General features: G+C 43.6%; 1 protein-coding gene across 1 annotated transcript in view; it reads left to right on the top strand.

Moving 5' to 3' along the window:
• Positions 1–20,170, top strand: part of CHMP4C (charged multivesicular body protein 4C) — a 42,618-nt gene that overhangs the window by 10,364 nt on the left and 12,084 nt on the right. The window contains exon 2 of the mRNA XM_089660983.1: positions 6,174–6,351. Coding sequence (XP_089517109.1) covers positions 6,174–6,351 — 178 coding nt within the window. The remainder of the gene's footprint in view (positions 1–6,173; positions 6,352–20,170) is intronic.

Raw genomic sequence — 20,170 nt, 5'->3', positions numbered from 1 at the left:
CAGAGTGTTTTGTAGTTCAAAGCTCCACAATGCTCATCATCCAATGTACTTCAATGTTGGCCTTTCACATTTGAGTGCTCAGGTTTCTGTAGTAAGACACGTGATGCTCCAGAAGCTACATAAGGTACGTTTAACCACTAGATGCGGTCTGGGCCTTGACGCCGAGCGACCACATATTTGCGTGCCATTAGAAAATACATATGTGCTGAGAGCGCATGCCCTGTGCGCTCCCAGCACATATGTTCGTGACTTACGGAAAGGTCCCAATCTCCCCTTGCGATCAGGACCTTTTCCGATCATGTGACCGCCGTGACAGCAAATTACGGCGGTCACATGACCCTAAAACCCCACCCACCTCCCGACTTCTGAAACTCTTAAAGGGCTGGGAGGCGCCGGCGCAAAGGGGTTAAAGCAGGTTTGGGCAAGCTCGAAAGAGCAGGGCCCTTGAACCCCTCGTGTATCGCATTGTATTGTTACTGTACTGTCGCATGTTCGGTCCCCCTTTGTAATGTACAGCACTGAGTGAACTGTTGGCGCTTTATAAATACTGTATAATAATAATTAATGGGAATGTCTGTAAACACTTGAGTGGCATATTTCAGGTTTTTTAGCTGTAAGAACTGGCCTCCTCCTCCTGGTGCTTTCCATTGGCAAACAAAAAAAACCTGAAGCTTGAATACACATGTAAAACACTTGAAATACACTTCTAACACCCAAAAGTGCTCAAATAAAAACACCTGAAAATTATTCTGCTCAGATGTAAAAATTTGTGAATGATTGTGGAGCTTTGATGTCCATATGCTGGCAGACCTCTCCTGGAGAAAAAGAAGTATGATCAGCTGTCTGGCAGTCACCGACCTGCAGTACCAGGACTCACCATGGACTTCTCCTTGACCTGGCTGGGAGTGCAGTGTGGTGCACGTGCAGTGAAATGTTTGTCCTTTTTACACCACAGAAAAAGAACATGAAGTATCTGGTTTTGTTTGTGAGTAAGGGAGGCACCTGTGTGCCTTTTGAGTAGATCTCCCCTTACTTGCTTTCCCATAGCCAAAACAGGAAGTGAAAAGAAATCCCTCCACAGTGAAGAAATCCCTGGTTGTCAACAGAAATAGTTTCCCATTGGAAGATTTCCCCTCTACTACTGTTCTGGTGGCAACTCAAAATTTGGGATTTTCTTTCACTTTCAGTGATAAGGGTACACATGAAAAATAGAGGGGGATCATCTCCCTAATGGGGTGAACCAAGACACTTTTTGGGCAAATCTTCTCCATCAAAGTTGCAAAGTTTGAACCTTTTGGCACCTTTGTCAGAAAAGACACTAAAAGGGGAATTCAATGAAGCCTTAATGTGTTCATTAAACCTGCGGGTACTTTTCTTTAAAACAACCTGTGCCTAATTCAGGCAAGCATTTGCACCAGTTTCAGTAACATTACCAACACGAGTTTATGTAGTTCTAACTACCGCCACTATAAGAACCAGTCACTGTGGCAGTAACGGATTCTTAAATTATTACCGCCAGTTCACAGATTAGTGATTAAGACCAGGTCTGAGGTACACGAGTACTCAGAGTGGAGCATGCCTGTGCTGGGAAGCTGTCATGACTGTAACAGTTTCCCACACAAATCTCTATTCCTGGCCCCATTCAGCTGCCAAGCAGGAGATGTCTGTCTGACAATGAAATGTAAACAAAGAGGTCAGAGATACTGGTGATGTCATTGTAATATTGTCAATGCCAATATTTGTGAAATTACTTGTCACTGGGTGGGCAGAGCCTGATGGGGAACTGATAGACTAGTTCCTCATCTGGTCTACCTTGTGCATGACATTGGGCTGATTCAAAAGCCGCTATTGGACTGAATAGCAGCTATAGATTTGCCCTCCGCCATGCGCTGTTAATCAACAGTCAGATGGACCTAACAAGGAACTCGTCTCTCAATACCCCATCCCTAGCACAAAACTCCTCAAGCCATGCACCAGTGTGATAGGTACAGTGGCTAGGGATGGTTCTGTATGTTCACTCTGACCTCAGTGTTAGGCACTGACAGATTCACTTACCTATCTGTGACAAGTACCACAAGCACTGCTACTTTCAGTGTGGCAGCACAAAAGATTTCTAAAGGGTGTCTACAACATCCTTTATGAAATCCCCCCTAAGGCCTCATTCATACTCTATGTTTAGCCCAGGTGTGCCATTCAGCCTTGCTGCCGGCAGCCTGTCTACTCTATGAGAATTCGATAGCTGCTGTGGCTGGTGGTATGTACATTTAGGGAAGTATGTGCCCAGGGATGAATGCTTGGAACACAAACCTTCTCCATTCCTGGGTGCACACTGCCCTAAAAGAAATACCGCGGAGTGCACTGTCCAGTCCTGTCTAGCCTTCCCTTTGGGGGAGCATTGGGACTGCTCCCTGGTGGAGATGGGAGAGAACATTTGCCCTTTCTTTGGATGAAGAATGTTATATGATGCCTATTTGAACTGTGTGAACATTGGAACATTGGATCTCCCCTTTTGGAGTTGAGTTAACTTGGAAGACAGGAAGTGGTGATTATGAGGAAACACCTTTGTCTGATGTTGGATTTTGTAACTTTGATTATACAAGTAAAGAATTCACCTCCCTTTAAAAAGAAGTGGTAATCCCAACTGAAGATTTGTCTATTTGCTTGGGAAAGTTTGTTTGATGGACCAACTTGTGTGTGAAGGAAATAGTATTTTTTTTTTCAACTTTAGTGATATAACCTACCAGTAGATAGTGATATAACTTACCAGATGTATGCCTCATGTCGTGCAGGCAGCTGGATCCTAGAGAAGTCTTCAGTGCAGGAATGTCCTGTCCTCTTCCTGTGGCTGAACTTCCTGTGCACATGGGGTTAATAGCTTCAGGCTCCAGGCTGAGCTGCTGTGAAAAATGTTCCCTTCACCTATCTCCTCCATTGAGAAAAATCCTTTGATTGCGTTCAATGCCTATACCTGAATCTGTGAATAGGGGAGATCTGATGAGTCGCAGTGTTCTCTTCTCCATTAACAGATCATGTTAGAGACTGTAAAAGAAACAACTCTTTTTACTGGAGGAACCTTTTTACAGCAGCTTTTTACAGCAGCTTAGTCAGGAGCCTGATCACCCCATCTTCGAGCCAGAAGTCCAGTAACAGGAAGAGGACAGGGCAAGAAGCTAAGATGATGTTTCACTAATGACAAATATAGTATAATACATGGGAAAGACAACATTATTTGCTTTGTCTGCCCAGCTTCTGAAATGTATCAGTATCATGATGACCATACCTAGAAACCTGCCCGCTTTCACTCGAAGGGGCCAGCTTCTTATTTAGGTTACCAGCTTTCCGGGTGATGGATTCAGTTAGCGGCTGTTTTCCTCCCGCTTACACTGACAAAGTAACATTGTTCTCCCACTGACACCAACAAACTGACATTTTATTCCCCACCCACTGACACAGCAGAAACTTTCATTCTAGTGACATCACCCATGCAGGGGTATTTTTTTCTTCCAATGACACCTAAAAGGCAAGGGGGACTTTTCCTCAAACTGATGCCGAGACATTCCTATCTTCGCCACTGTTAGGCCCCTTTGACACAAGGGGTCTGATCATGTCCGCCCACAAGTTTTTCAGTGTCCCTTTACACCCACCTACCCTCAATCTGGTTTGCTAAAAAAAAAAATTGAAGGGGATCTGCCCCCCTCCCCCATCTAGGCAGGTTGAAAATGGAGGGCAGTCAGGGGTAAACAGACAGCGCAGTCCATTTTCACCTACTGGTCCATAGAGCGCAGCAGGCTCAGTCCATGTCCGTTCTGCATAAACTGAGCTAACAAGGACCTCAATTCCTCCTACGGACAAATCCCCTGCTGATCATAACGGAGTCCGCCCTGTGTGAAAGGGGCCCGAGCTCTATTTTTTACTGCATGACAGTATGTGCATTGCTTTTAAACTTTTTTATTCATAGTAGTGTCCCACAACTAATTGGTGCATGCTGTAACCATTACATACTTAGTTGGTAACTGTTTTTTTTTTGAGACAACTGTCATAAACTAACTGTCTATAATGTGGTCTACTGATAGACTCCACATTAACCCCATCTGCGTTAAATCCAACCTGTACACTCCCAGTCACCCTGTGGGATAATCTCTGGAATCTAAATGCGGTTGGTATTAGAGAACTTAGATTGAATTACTTTGAGTGAATTTACTGATTTACAGCAGCTGTAATTTTACTACATAGCATTGGCAGCTCGCTCATTGCATTTGTGTCCTCTGTAATTGTTGCTAAAGAAATATTCGTTTGCTCAGTGAGATCACTGAATGTGTCTCAGGAGCTAAGTGAATTTCATTATAATAGAAAGATATGTTGACAAGTCACAATGCTGTAACATTCCCCAAACACACCCAGTAGTCAGTACAGACCAGTCAACCAGCTTCCAGGATCTACGTGGCAATAAAGTTTTACAATAATGGCAGTTTTGCTTATCCTTTACATACGCATGTATGTTACCTCCTTCTTTCCTTCTCAGTCGTCTCTCTTTTTGGTTTGATGTGTAGACCTATACAAGAAAATGAACAATTTAACTAACACAAGTGTTTTACTACTCTTAACCTTTTATTCAACCTTTATTTTATTATGTTTTTACTTTGTAAAATCAGCATATAAGAAAAGCAATGGCATGCAACACATGCACGAGGCTAGGTTTTCCTGCCTGAGCTAAGGGCAGATGGATTCCAGGAAATAAATTCCACCATAATCATGTGCTCTTGCTCTAGATGGCTACAGCTAGAAATGCTAGGGAGATGTTTTACAAAGTGATTTCTCAACAAAATAAAGCATGAACACGTACAGTAGATGGATAGGTGAGTTTGCTTTGAGTATCAAAAAGGAATCAAATTGTGTTTTTGGTTTGTGGTGCTCAGATACAGTTAAGTTTCACTTTATTATGAAATGCACAATTATATCAATAATATTTAAAAGATCAGACTTAAAAATACAGTAATTAAAATGCCTCTATCACATAAATTAGATCCCTAATCAACATTTTGGATATCACTCTCCTGGGACTATCCTGTCAACATGCAATATTCAATGTTTACGTATACATTGTCTATGACAAATGATATAGTAGACTAGGGAACCTTATTAATCTATGTATTTCTCAGATGTACTCCGCTTCCTCAGGAGGGTGATTCAGGCTAATTCTGTGTTAAATATTTTGCGCTCAGGGCCATTGGTTCTAGTTGAACACAAACTGGACACAGTTAATCATCCAGTTGGATGTGGCCATAGCACTGAGTGATGCTGCATCCAGATGTTCAGTTTAGCTGCCTGAGTGCTGAGTCTTAGAATTAGAAGCCCTTATTCTTCATGGCCTCCATAACTAGGGGCATTACAAATGATGTCATTTTATATGGTTTTAGGTCTGTGTGTTATTGTCTCATACTGAGGTGATGGTAAACCAGGGCGAATGCCCATATGTCATATTTATATCTGTGTAATAAAGCATAATTTTTGGAAAATTTTCTGAGTGTCACGGTCTGTTCATAATGTAGCCGCTTTTCTGTGAATCTCTTTTCACAAACCCCCTTTTTTGAATGCATTACAGGGGTATGCCCATTGCCTACATATATTGTGCTAAAAGATGTCCATCTTTTTAATCCCAGAAAGTTGGGATATTTGTTATAATTGTATAGTATTAACGTAGGAATATATTATACACGCACAGGGGTTTATTTACTAAAGCTGGTGAGTGCAAAATCTGCATAAAAACCAATCAGCTGCCAGTTTTTTTTTTTGCCAAAGCTTAACTGAACAAGGTGAAGTTAGAAGCTGATTGGCTCCCATGCACAGCTGCACCAGATTCTGAGTGCTTCAGTTGTAGTAAATCTCCCCCCACAGTATATAAATTCATTATAGTTCAGAATCACCAAAAAAATTTTTTTTTCATCGCATCAAGTTCAAGGGCATGTTTACTTGCTGCCTAATATATCCCACCGACTTTCATATGCCATTGCAATGAGATAATCAATGTTATTGACTTTACCTGTCAGCAATCGTAAAGTTATGGTTGATTAGTATTACATTTCTGTTCTTGGGTTTAAGGATTATACCTGTTCCAGTAGTTGATTGGACAAAATTATATTCTTTGCTCATAATGGGTCTTTTTTTCTGCTTAGCTGCATTACAGGCTCTAAAGAAAAAAAAAAGATTAGAGAAGCAGTTAATGCAGATTGATGGCACCCTCTCCACCATTGAGTTCCAGAGAGAAGCACTAGAAAACTCCCACACCAACACCGAGGTGCTGAAAAACATGGGCTATGCCGCCAAGGCCATGAAATCAGTGCACCAAAACATGTAAGTAGCTCTAGAATGGTATGTCTATGGCAGCAGAAAATATTTATTTCCACCAAATGATTGTAACAAGTGTTTTGCTTGATCTAAGATATATTGGGTGACGCAGCTGTCACTATGTACACTGGATTACCACACTAAAGGCTGGACACCAGAATACAGTGTGGGAAAGTTGTGTTCTGTATGTGTTTCTTGCGCCGTATTCAAATGCATTGCCCTTAACCTGCATGCAGGTGCTAATGTAATGTTAACGCCACCCCAAATGCAGATTGCATATGCAGTGCGTTTGCGGGCACCAGACTGCATGGTACCTCAGTGCCATGCAATGTGGTGCGACATGTTTTTTTTTTTTCAATCTGAATTTATTGAGTTTTTAATAAGGTAAATGATAACAAGAAATACAGATACAGTAAGAGAAAGCAAACAAAATAAAACATCTTATACCAATCCGCATATATCAATAATCATAGATATACAGTAGTTATGGCACACATACGATACATTGAGTCAGATTGGCAAAATAAGAGAGAAACCACATAAAAAACAAAACCATAGCCCAGGGCTCCATGGCCCGGGAGGCAGGGGCTGTATAGAGCGGTACACATTTCAGAGTATATTCAATAGCAGTATAAGAATAGGGGGGAATGGTGATCTGATAAAAGATATGTTGAGAAGGAGGGGAAGAAATAAAAAAAAAGACGAGTACAGAGCAGTAGAGAAGAATGAGGGGGATCAGGAATGGCATACCTGCTCCACCATGGCTGCACCAAAGAGGGGTCAGCACCACCGGCAACCCTGGAGTGGAATTTGGAAGAGTAGCGGAACATGGTCTAAGGGGTCAAGATAGAAGAGAACAGACCCATTTTCTCCAATTCCCTTGCCAACAGGCGTTCAAGGTCATGAATAGAGTTCAGTTCAGTAACCCATTCACCTAAGGAGGGTACAGAAGTGGACTGCCAGTGGCGGGGGATAACTGCCCGGGCAGCGGCCACCTGTGTCTCAAGATATCCCGTTTCACTGATTTAATAGATTCAGGGAGTAGGGAAAGAAGAGCGAGCTCTGGGGATGGAAGAACAGACGTCGTCATCAGTTTACAATACAGGTCAAAAATAGATTGCCAGGGACAAGACCACCAGATGTGTAGCAGGGTACCTTGCGAGCGTTGACAACACCAGCAAGTGTCAGGGATGGTGTGACGATTTTTAAAAGCAGTGCATGCACTACTTTTTCTGTGTTCTAGGTAATTTGCAGGCGATTCACATGAATGGGCTGCAAAATCGCACTGGATGGGAATCGCTCGGGAACTCGGCACATGTTCTTGTGCAATCCCAGTGTGGACTGGCCCCTAGAAGAATTCAACAAAATGATACCAAAACAGAACATACAGCGTTAGGAGTTCTGCCTGTGTTTACCATTACTTACTAATGAAGACTGAAGAGATAAGTAATCTCATGAGTAATATGCATAGGCTTACACTGCAGTCAGGGTATGTGTGGCTTTAAGGCCCTGTTCACATTTGACATTTTGAAATCTCAGGCAGAATCACTGTGATTCTGCCTGAGATCTCAATTCGCACTGCAATATTGTTAAAACGCACCATGTGTGTTCAGGTGCCATTCATTTTCAGTGGCTCTCAAATGCAATGTGGTTCTGATGAGATTGTCGCACGATAAAATGCATTGTTCAAAAAGGAGCAGGAGCTTCTTTTGGGCTATCAGCTTCACACAATGAGGCTTGCCATGATTGCAGCGCAATATTTTGAGAATGAATGGCACCTGAACACGCGTGTTACATTTTGCCGCTATTGCAGTGCAATTTGAGAACCCAGGCAGAATCGCAGTGATTCTGCCTGAGATCCTAAAATGCCAGATGTGAACGGAGCCTGAAGCTGTACTCTTACCAAGAGCCAGCCCACTGTTTTCATCAAGGCTGAGGGCTTTTGGGAGAAGTACTGAGTTCTGTGATTATTTAAGGAAATAAAGGCAATTGGATTTACAGCTTGGCACTGACCTCCAGATCTCAAGTGTCCCTATTGGCCATGGCTGCTAATTACTTTAATAGACCAATAAGGAAAAGGGAGGCAGAAGCGGTAGGGGTACACTCAACTTTTACAGGAAATATCAGTTTTTATTACGTACCTAATTTTAGACCCAGTTATGTCATCATTGGTTCTTTTTGATTCTCTATGCAATGCAGTCAGTTCGTGGCTGGTGGGATGACCGGTAGGGTGATGTACACAGCTTCCTGAAAACATCACAGTACCCTGCTTCTGTACTCCTCTCAACATCCCCCAGCCTAATGCAAGCAGTGGGCTAGCTTTAGGGAGGGATTATGAAAATAAATAAATAAAAATAAAATAAAAAATGGCCACCTCCCAAGTCTATAACTGGCTTATGAAGCAAGGACACATAAACAGGCATCACATAGTGAATAAAGGGGAGAGAACAATGTTCTTGGACAACTTGCCAGCCAGTTTGCTAACAACCGAATTAACCTGTCTAACAGTATGCGTTTATAACAGGGGTTTAGTTAGCACACATTTGCAAATACATACGTAAGCCACAGAGCCACGTCACGGCACCCTGATAATCTGTGCTCCTAACTCTACAATTTCTGTGAGTCCCCATAGTAGAGGCACATGCATTTAATGGATAGATCAAGGGCAGGTTGACCTGAGGGAGCCCACCCCTCTTGAAGGCAAAGGAGTGCACAGGACCCTAGCATGTAGCACAATGGCAGCCAGGATCCTAGTGCGCCCACGTACCAAAACTCCAACATGCAAATAAAAAATGGCCACCTGCCCAAGTCTATAACTGGCTTATGAAGCAATGACACATAAACAGGCATCACATAGTGAATAGAGGGATTATGAAAATATCAAAATGCTTTGGTGGGTGGATGTCAGTCTGGAAGAGTTAGCGTTCCTATGTAGGCTGCATTTGCATGCAGACTTACCTAGGCAATGCCCACATATTAAACTGAACCTTAATAATTGAAAAAAAAAATATAATGAATGGATAGGGTAGATCAAGTTCCAGTGAGGCTGGAAAGGAAGAGCTAGATGATACTGAACAGCCAGGAAATTAAGTTGGTTCTATTTCAATTGTTGCAACTTCTAATTCACACCGTGAGAAGCTCACAGTGTGCAGTGAGATCAGAATAAGCATTTCTGGTACAGATAAAGAGCCTTTTAGCTGCTATATGTCTCAAAGACAAAATATAGGGCAGCCAATTCCTACTAGGTTAACAAAAATAAATCTGAGCAGTCTCTGTACTCTGTGGGTTTTGAAAAAAACCAATCATACTGACCTCGGTGGATGCATCATTGGTCTGGTGCTTCATTGGTCCCCTGCCGCCTCTAGAACTGAGAACTAAGCGATCACATGACTGCTGATTGCTCAGTTCTTGGTCTTCACTGCTCTGCCCCTCCAGCACTCACTGGAGCGACGGGCTGTGGAGGGTGTGGGAGCAGCTGGCTCAAGCTCTCAGCAGTGTGCTGAGAGGCTGAGCCAGCTGCCAGTCAAGCATCTGGGTGGATCCCGACAGCATTATCAGGATTCCTGCGGAGCCTGGACCAGCTCTGTGACATCAATCAACAGCGAACTTTGTTGGCTGAGTCTGGGTCACAGGACTAAGAACTAAGTGTACTGCTGTAAATTACGAGAAAAGTATAACCAAAAGAGCTATGGCCATACTTCTCCTTTAAAGTCCTTTTAACAGTTCATAAGATGTTATAAGAAGTAGGCTATGTGTAACTGAAGAACATTAGTTTCAACAGAAAGTGTTAATCTTTTACTTTTCTGCTTGGTTGTAAAACAGTAACTTATATTGATAAAAACCTGATTGCACAAGCCTTGTGCTGAAGTCATGTGCACGTGCCTTTCAGTGAGGGTGACTAATGATCCTTTATCTGGGGCTATACATATACAAGCCATGACATGACTAGGAGCCAATGTGTAGCTCAGCAAATACCCACAGGAGGTTATCAGAACCAGATCTTACTGTTATAGGCAAAGCCAAATTTCAGTAACGTGGCCTTTTGGTTACTGTGTTGTAACAGACGTGACCACAGATCTTTACGACTGTACACTTCTCTCCATCACCTTTTTTAGAAGTTTACAGAGCAATGTGCAGACTTATGTATAAGGACCCTCTGGGACATAGGAGTCTGATTTCCCCAGATGTAGGTCAGATGGGTGATGGAACCTTTTCCCTTGGTACAGTAGTTAAACTGGTCTTGCGCATGGGTTCCTTAGTGTCTTTTTTGGTGCTAAAAGACACTAAGCCTGTGAGAGATGCAAACATCCTTAGAGCCCATTTAGGTAACTTTACCGTCTCGTGCAGCAGATTCAGGTAGTTGTTAATACTGCAGCTCCATTTTTACAAAATAGAGCTATTATTGCACCAAATTTAAAAATAATTACCTCCAGTTTATAGATAGTGAAACTGGAGGTAATTAGGACCAAATGTAAGTTGGTGTACAGAGACAGGCAGAATACCTGTCTTTGTATGCAGTGAAGAAGAGCAGCTTATTTGCTACTGCTATCACTTCCTCTCCTGTCATTGGTTGTTAAGGAATCTGTTGAATTTATAGCGGACCATCTCCTAGTGACCAGTGGACAGAGTCTGATGAGGAAGCTGAGACAATAGTTCCCTATCAGGTCCACCTTCTTCTTATGATTAATAGCAGGCAGTGGGTGGATTCTATGGCCCAAAACAGGCTGTTTATTGGCTGAGGATCCACCCAGTGCCAGCTATCAGTTAAAAAAGGAGCAGACCTGATGGCAGTCTCTGACTAGTTTCTGTGAATCCCCATCAGGCTCTGCCCACCCAGATACAAAACTACCCACCGCGCACTGTCTGCATGACAGCTGTGGCAGGAGAAGGAAGCTCCGCTGTACTGAAGCCAGAGTGTTCATATGTACATTCTGGTCTTGGTGTACCTTCACACTGGTGTGTACCCCAGTTACATGTACCCCTTTACAACACTCTTTATGAATTCCCCTATATGTCTCTTGCTAACTAACGCACTGCAACCCACCCTATGGAACCACTGTTGTATAAACATGGCGCATATAGAAAACAATTGTTTTCTATCATTTGAGGTGACTGGCATTGATCAGGCGCAGAAAAACACCAGTCACTGCACATGGTGTGAATGAGTCCTTCATCTATTCTTCATTCACAGTAAGAGGATGGGAGGTGGATATCAGCACTGTAGAAGACATACATACTGTAGATCTATCTCTGCTTAGAGGACAGACATTTAGTAGATGGCAATAAATATTTATTTTGCTGTAAGATTAAGGTATATATGTCTAGACAGTTTATACATAACAAAGTAGCACATTGACAGTTAAGCAATAGGAGTGTTAGGAATCATCAGCAGGGCTGGCCAGATCTGTGTGGCTACACTAAGGAAACTGGGGCCTTACTGTATATGCTTTAAGTGAGATTTATTTACAGTGAAACAACATCCAACACAGCAAACATAAAAATATAAGTGTACCGAAAACCCAGTGACAGAATACTTGACTGATAAACCTAACAAACAGCCTAACAACTAACTACAGTATATACATAGTTACATAGTTACATATAGTTACATAGTTAGTCCGGCTGAAAAAAGACAAAAGTCCATCCAGTTCAACCACAGAAAAAAAGTTATAATCCTATACCCACAGTTGATTCAGAGGAAGGCAAAAAAACCCCAGCAAAGCATGATCCAATTTGCTCCTGCAGGGAAAAAAATTCCTTCCTGATCCCCCCCCCCCCCCCCGAGAGGCAATCGGTTATTCCCTGGATCAACTTTACCTATTAATATTAGTAACCAGTTAATTTATATATACAATATATACAAAATGTGGAACACAAAAGGCAGGGGAAAACTGGAGGTGCAGGAGGCAGATAACCAAACCTAGAAAAAGGAACAAAGAAGAGCAGTAAAGGACAGCAGTGTTCTGGGTACAGGGTGCAGGGCAATAGCGAGGTCAGGATAAATGACAACAGGATCTGGCAGCAGCAAAACACTGAAGCAAGAAACACTAAAAGGGAGGACCTAAATACCCTCCCAGCAGCCAGCATCAGGTGGAAACTGATTACTGGGATCTTCTGTTTGTTGGGAGATATCCACTGATGGACACTGGAATTATAACCCTTTGCCCAGGGAACTACGGTGCCACCAGCCGGTGATCCAGGTGCTGACACGGAGATATAGGCAAAACAAGCCGCTTACTTTTTCATGACATTAAATTGATGTAGAAGAAGATCTTGCAAGAGCATAATACATCTCACTAAAGCAATAACTGTCTTTTGTGGCTCTGATATTCAATATCTCTGTAGGGTCTACACATTCCTGAAATAACTGGTCTGGTCTCCCCCCCCTCATGTAGTTTTCTGCAGGCAGTCTGCAGTGGTTGGGGATGCTGGGCTCATCCCAAAGCTCTGCTTTCTGCACATGCTATGCATACCGCCCAGCAGTCCCGGATCAGGCGGGACTTTCCTGCATTTTCACCTTTGTCCTGCGGTCCCTGTGTACAGGGGCTTTGTCCTGCGTTACTTTATCTATTCTTTATATGTTAACTTCCAGCCGAGCAGGTCCTGCAATAGTGTAAACAGTGTGCACATTTAGCACAGCCAGGGATTGGCGGTCGAGCCAGCGTGGCTTGCAACCGCAATGAGAGAGCATACAGCTGTCAACTCCAACCTGTGATGTCGGGGATGAGCGGAGCTGATATGCACTTCAGGGGCTCCGCTCCAAGCAAACACTGCATAGACAACAGCCGGTATTTATACATTGCTTGTCAGGGAAGACGGTGACAAGGGGCAGGACCAATTGGAACTACTACATGTGCACCTGCAGCGGTGTATAATAAACCTGAATTATACACTGCTGCGGGTGCACATGCAGTAGTTCTAATTGGTTCTGCCTATGAACAGGTTGTTTTTAAAAGGGTGGAGCCCCTGAAACACATATCTGCCCCACTCATCCCCAACATCACAGGCTGGATTTGACAGCTGCACTCTCTCCTTGCAGCCGTACCCCCACCAGCTTGTTCGCCAATCCCTGGCTGTGCTAGACATTCACACTGCTGCAGGTCCTGCTTGGCTGCACTCATTTGTTATCCATCTGATGCCTGCATTCTTGCCTTGGCTCCTGTATGCTGATAACCAAGGTTTTAGAATGTAAGTGTGTGTTTAATTGGTGTCTTTGCGGTTCAATTAAATTCTGAACCTTGCACTCTGTATGTAACGCTGTAACAAGTGCACTCTTGAATCCTGCACTCTGTAAGAAGCGCACTCTTGAATCCTGCACTCTGTAAGAAGCGCACTCCTGAATCCTGCACTCTGTAAGAAGCGCACTCCTGAATCCTGCACTCTGTAAGAAGCGCACTCCTGAATCCTGCACTCTGTAAGAAGCGCACTCCTGAATCCTGCACTCTGTAAGAAGCGCACTCCTGAATCCTACACTCTGTAAGAAGCGCACTCCTGAATCCTGCACTCTGTAAGAAGCGCACTCCTGAATCCTGCACTCTGTAAGAAGCGCACTCCTGAATCCTGCACTCTGTAAGAAGCGCACTCTTGAATCCTGCACTCTGTAAGAAGCGCACTCCTGAATCCTGCACTCTGTAAGAAGCGCACTCCTGAATCCTGCACTGTGTAAGAAGCGCACTCCTGAATCCTGCACTGTGTAAGAAGCGCACTCCTGAATCCTGCACTGTGTAAGAAGCGCACTCCTGAATCCTGCACTCTGTAAGAAGCGCACTCCTGAATCCTGCACTCTGTAAGAAGCGCACTCCTGAATCCTGCACTCTGTAAGAAGCGCACTCCTGAATCCTGCACTGTGTAAGAAGCGCACTCCTGAATCCTGCACTGTGTAAGAAGCGCACTCCTGAATCCTGCACTGTGTAAGAAGCGCACTCCTGAATCCTGCACTGTGTAAGAAGCGCACTCCTGAATCCTGCACTCTGTAAGAAGCGCACTTCTGAATCCTGCACCCTGTAAGAAGCGCACTCCTGAATCCTGCACTCTGTAAGAAGCGCACTCCTGAATCCTGCACCCTGTAAGAAGCGCACTCCTGAATCCTGCACTCTGTAAGAAGCGCACTCCTGAATCCTGCACTCTGTAAGAAGCGCACTCCTGAATCCTGCACTGTGTAAGAAGCGCACTCCTGAATCCTGCACTCTGTAAGAAGCGCACTCCTGAATCCTGCACTCTGTAAGAAGCGCACTCCTGAATCCTGCACTCTGTAAGAAGCGCACTCCTGAATCCTGCACTCTGTAAGAAGCGCACTCCTGAATCCTGCACTCTGTAAGAAACGCACTCCTGAATCCTGCACTCTGTAAGAAGCGCACTCCTGAATCCTGCACTCTGTAAGAAGCGCACTCCTCAATCCTGCACTCTGTAAGAAGCGCACTCCTCAATCCTGCACTCTGTAAGAAGCGCACTCCCGAATCCTGCACTGTGTAAGAAGCGCACTCCTGAATCCTGCACTCTGTAAGAAGCGCACTCCTGAATCCTGCACTCTGTAAGAAGCGCACTCCTGAATCCTGCACTCTGTAAGAAGCGCACTCCTCAATCCTGCACTCTGTAAGAAGCGCACTCCTGAATCCTGCACTCTGTAAGAAGCGCACTCCTGAATCCTGCACTCTGTAAGAAACGCACTCCTGAATCCTGCACTCTGTAAGAAGCGCACTCCTGAATCCTGCACTCTGTAAGAAGCGCACTTCTGAATCCTGCACTCTGTAAGAAGCGCACTCCTGAATCCTGCACTCTGTAAGAAGCGCACTCCTCAATCCTGCACTCTGTAAGAAGCGCACTCCCGAATCCTGCACTCTGTAAGAAGCGCACTCCTGAATCCTGCACTCTGCATAATGCATTCCTGAATCCTTCCACACTTTGTGTAATGCACTCTTTAACAGTTTGTGCAAAACCATTTGTAATGGAAACTTTATATTCGTTTTTTAAATGATTTGTGCTGGGATTTGTGTCCGTGAGTCTCTTGCTTGTGGCACAGCAATCAAAGTATATTTTATAGGTACAAGGAAGGCCAAGTTTTGTTTAACCACGCCCTTAGATCCCTCCCACTGATAAGCATTTGGCCACACCTATTTTTGCCACTGCTCGCCATGCACATGCCACAGGTCACTTCCTCCCTTAAGTGTTCCTCATTCTGAAGTTCAAGGTATGTGCTATGTATGGGTAGGGTAGGGACATGTGGGGTGGTGTGGCGGCAGTAAAGACACAGAGTCTGGCTGCAGGTAACCTCAGAACTTGTATGCCAACTACAGACAATCGCAGTGGGAGAGCGCCGCTAAGGGTAACACTTACAGTTCAGTTCAATGCAGAGAGACAGCGGATAAAGATGCTCCAACAGTATCTGCCTTCAGAGGGCAGAAATGGGACCTGGCCAGTCTGGTCCCAAACTGGAGGCTTCTGTGCAGGGTTGTGAGTTCCTAGCCTGTCCCTACTCATCTGGAACCTTTTCCTGCCGCTATCACCTTCCCTGACAGATGGGTGCTCTTTCCCTACTCTAGCCACTTCGCAAAATGCGCACCAAAACCAGGGGGCAGAGACTTATAAAGACTTTGACCCAAGATGGCTGACAGAGGTCACCTGAATGCAGCGTAGTCAACTGGAACACTGCGCGCAGGGACCAGAAAATCAAAGGGGAACCGATTCTCCTGCCTTCTCTCAAGGCTGTGGTACCGCTCTGGTCACACACCACCTACAGTGGGAAAAAACAGACTGCAACTGCCGACAGACAGACAGACACACACACACAGACAGCTCATTTTTTTCTAAAATAGAATTGCCTTTCTGATATCATCAAAATTTAGTAGTACCGGTACATGAAAACTGGGATTTACTGTTTATTAGTAGCGATCAGAAATCAATGGATTTGAGCTGAAACTTAATATAAAAGTGTTTAGGCATAAACAAATGTCCTCTCTATAATTTATTGCTGTTAATACAGTTTAATGGAATAAATCTTTAATAATACATCTATTTAGTAGTTGGTGATAAATATTTATTTTGCTGTCAGATTAAGACATAAATGTCTAGACAGTTTATACATAACAAAGTAACACATTGCCAGTTAATCCATAGGAGATACAATAGGCAGGACATGCTGCTTGCTTGTTTCCTGACATTATATTGATGTAAAAAAAGATCTTACAAGAGCACAATACACTTCACTGAAGGAATAACAATGTCTTTTGTGGCTCTGATATTCAATAACTCTGTAGGGCCTACATGGCAGATTTTAGAGAAGAAAATTCATAGCTTGTATCCGCAGTCAACTCAGACTTGTTCTGCAATTATGATCTGTTTATTGTGCGCTATCTGTAGCACTACATATTTATATCCGGACTCCTACAATCAAATACCTCCTCATTTCCATGCAGCTTCTTTTGATCATCCTGTATCCTGCAGGTACTGTAGCATAAAGCTCACAGCAAGTACAAACTATCTATTTATCTCTGCTATTAAATATAGATTGTTGTTATAAAAGGAAAATAAAGGAAACCATCAAATTATGTATAATGTAAAGGAAACGTGTTCCTCAGAGGCAATCTTCTGCCTTTATTTTTCCCTCTTTTTCTCTGATCAGCTTAAAGGTAACATAATGTTTTTGAAAATGTGATTTTTTTTTTAATTGGCATTTTAGCCTGGTGTTGGAGCTGCAGGATAGACAAAAGGGGTTTATTTATTAAAGCTGGAGGGTGCAAAATCAGTCTCACTTTTGTATAGAAACCAATCAGCTTCTAACCTCAGTTTGTTCATTTAAGCTTTGGGAATAAAATCTGGAAGCTGATTGGTCTCTATGCAGAAGTGAGCCTGATTTTGCACTCTCCGGCTTTAGTAAAAAAACAAAACAAAGTGTCACTAAACTCTTTAAGTTTTCATTTATAAAATTAAAATTCCATTAAAATATGTAATCTGAACTCAAAAAGCCCCTTTTATTGTTCTCAGCCTCCTCTGAACAAATCTCCAAATTCCTTTTTTTGTTTTTTTGTTTTGCTGCAGTGATCTGACTTCTTGTTACATTCATTCTCCATGGTTCCACTCTATATAGCAGTGTTTCTCATCCTTTTTACCATAAAGGCACCCTTTAACATGCTGCACAATCTTGAGGCACCCCATTTTAAAATGTAAAAACTAAACCAAAAGTTTTACATAATGCAGCAGCATCCACACATGCAGGACAGCCAACATTAGAGGTGATTTATTCTTACAAAGCACACTGGTACTGACTAGTATTCCAATGTTTCTCTTCTCCCTCAGTTTCTCTCCCTTGCTAAGCTAATAAGACCCCAGTGCTGATAGAGAGGGGAGGGGCAAAAAAGTTTCTGTGAAGGTCCGACATTTTTTTATCAACCGATAACATCATTGGTTGTTGGGATGTTGGCAGCTAGAAGGTTGTAATGGTGCACAATGAAAATGTGTGGCTTTGTGCAACCAAAAGGCAGGCTTGATCAACCTGCTGGCTTGTATGCACTTTTTGGGACTTTTTAGGCATTTTGCCACGGCACCCCTGAAGAAACCCAAAGACACCCCAGGGTGCCTGGGCACCCTGGTTGAAAAAGGCTGCTATATAGGATGTTAGCCACTCTTTCCTGTTTGCTCCCAAGAAAGACTATGGACTATGGGATTTGTAGTGTTGTGATACCCCCGTAGGAGCCACTGTAGATGTACACAGGTTCTTTCTCTAGTCCGTGCAGGGCAGCCAAGCAGAGCATTTCATCAACTGAGGCCAATAAACAGTTCAAGGGTATCTTTTTTTGAAGTTCATTACTAAGTAACTGGTAACTTCTGAGGACAGTGGGTATGGGATACTCCAAAACACTGAATGCACAAACTGCAGAGGGTTCTTCTGTATCTCTAGTCAGCAATACAGTCATCCAATCCCGGCTGAGGACCAGAATTGATGGGCACATGTAGCAGAAATAAGCTGAAGTAGTCTAGATTCTTGCAGCTGGTAACCACAAGACATGGCATTGCAGGGGTTTGGATTTATTCACAAATCCTGGAAATGATCAATCCAGATGCAACTTTCAGCAGAGTAGTCCAGCTACCAGTCCAGGAAAGAGGGTCCGGAGACAAGCAATACCCCTTCCCTTAAACATGTAGATCCATCCCTACGGGGGAAAAAAAAGACAAGAACTCTCAGGGTTCCAAACAATTTAACAGCAACCCAGCCACCATCCGGTCACCCCACCCCACCCCAGGGATTGTTTAGGCCCTACCAAATATTCAAGCTGGGGATCTGAATCCTCCCACCCTAAGCTACAGAAGCTTCTTCTAGAGACAGGGGAAGTAATTAAACTCCCAGCCTATGAAACTGGACAGACTATATTAAACAATTATTGCTTCTGTAACTACAGTGCAAGCCAGCCTAACAGCCTACCTTGGAGGATGCCACAAAAGTGTGTACAGAGCAGTGCACAGGACTGTAACTAACATGCACTGCCTGTTCCAAACAAACTGACGTGAGGGGAAAAGGAGAGGTTCGGGAACTCATGAAGGACGTCATAAGAAAGCAGAAAAGCACAGAAAGAAATAATTTCATGAAAAATCGATTACACGTTAGTGAATGTGTATGAATTACTCTTGGAGAATAAGAATACTGTTTGGCATCATTTTAAAGAGGTACATGAACTGCTGAAGCTGAGCCAAAACACAGGTTAAGGGACTAGTCACCAATATTGCCTGAAGACTCCCTGCAGCTGATATTTATCACATGCCTTGTTCTGCATTGTGTCTGTGTGTGGAGGTAGCCCCCTTAGTAGAGGGGCAATGTTTTGTTTTCTCATTACTGCCCCCTGATGGCTGCTGATCTGATGACTGATGGGGTAATGATCAAGTAGCAGCAGGAAAGGTTGAGAAAACACAAATCCACAGAATGAATGAAGCAGAAGCAGGGAGATCCCTGTACCGCAGATCCTCAGATAAAGCTTGTTCTCTGGTAAGAAGTAGCACAATAACAGTAACCCCCATCAAATCTCACTCCGTAACTCATGAGATTAGCAAGAAGAGGCAGCAGTGCCCTAGAGGATCCTACACTGCAGATATATACTTGGTTGGCTACAGAACAGGAGTGCCTAGACACAATCACATGCCCGGAAGTGCACCTTTATTTTTCAGAAAGAATTCAAGGCCAAAGGTAGTAATGCCTAGGCAAAATTGTAAGCTGAACTAAACCCACTTATTTAAAGTGGTTGTAAAGGCAGAAGGTTATTTACCTTCATGCCTTTTATGTATGAATGTAAAAAACCTTCTGAGTGCGGTTTCCCCCCACAGCCCCCCCCCCCTTCCCTCTTATACCCACCTGAGCCCAATCCAGCAATGTGCATGAGAGCCAAGGCTCCCCCTGGTCTCTCCCTACTCCTTGGCTGAGACACAGCAGTGGGAGGCATTGGCTCCCATTGCTATCAAACACAGCCATTGAGGAGGGATGGGGGGCAGATCCAAGCTACGCTCTCCGAGTTTAACTCAGGAGTGAGCACACAGCTTGCTTGCTATGGGGTCACTCGGTGGGAGGGGGGGGGAAGCTAGGAGCACTGGCGGGGGACACAAGAAGAGCAGAATCAGGACTGCTCTGTGCAAAACCTCAGCACAGAGCAGGTAAGTATAGCATGTTTGATATTTTAAAGACATTTAAAAAAAATAACCTATAGAATCACTTTAACTGTTTCCCAAAACAGTTAAATTCAAAGTATGTCATGAATGATAATTGTAACAGTTGCCACTATGCTTATGTTAGTTCTCAACCAAATTGTCAAGCCATCAAATGTCTGGTGTCACAGCTGATCATGTG

The sequence above is a fragment of the Staurois parvus genome, unplaced genomic scaffold (genome assembly GCF_062004578.1).
Source record: "Staurois parvus isolate SC_StPar_1 unplaced genomic scaffold, SC_StPar_1.0 ptg001302l, whole genome shotgun sequence".
NCBI lineage: Eukaryota > Metazoa > Chordata > Amphibia > Anura > Ranidae > Staurois > Staurois parvus.
The sequence above is the reverse complement of the archived record's forward strand: the minus strand, read 5'-3'. Positions and strand labels throughout refer to the sequence as shown.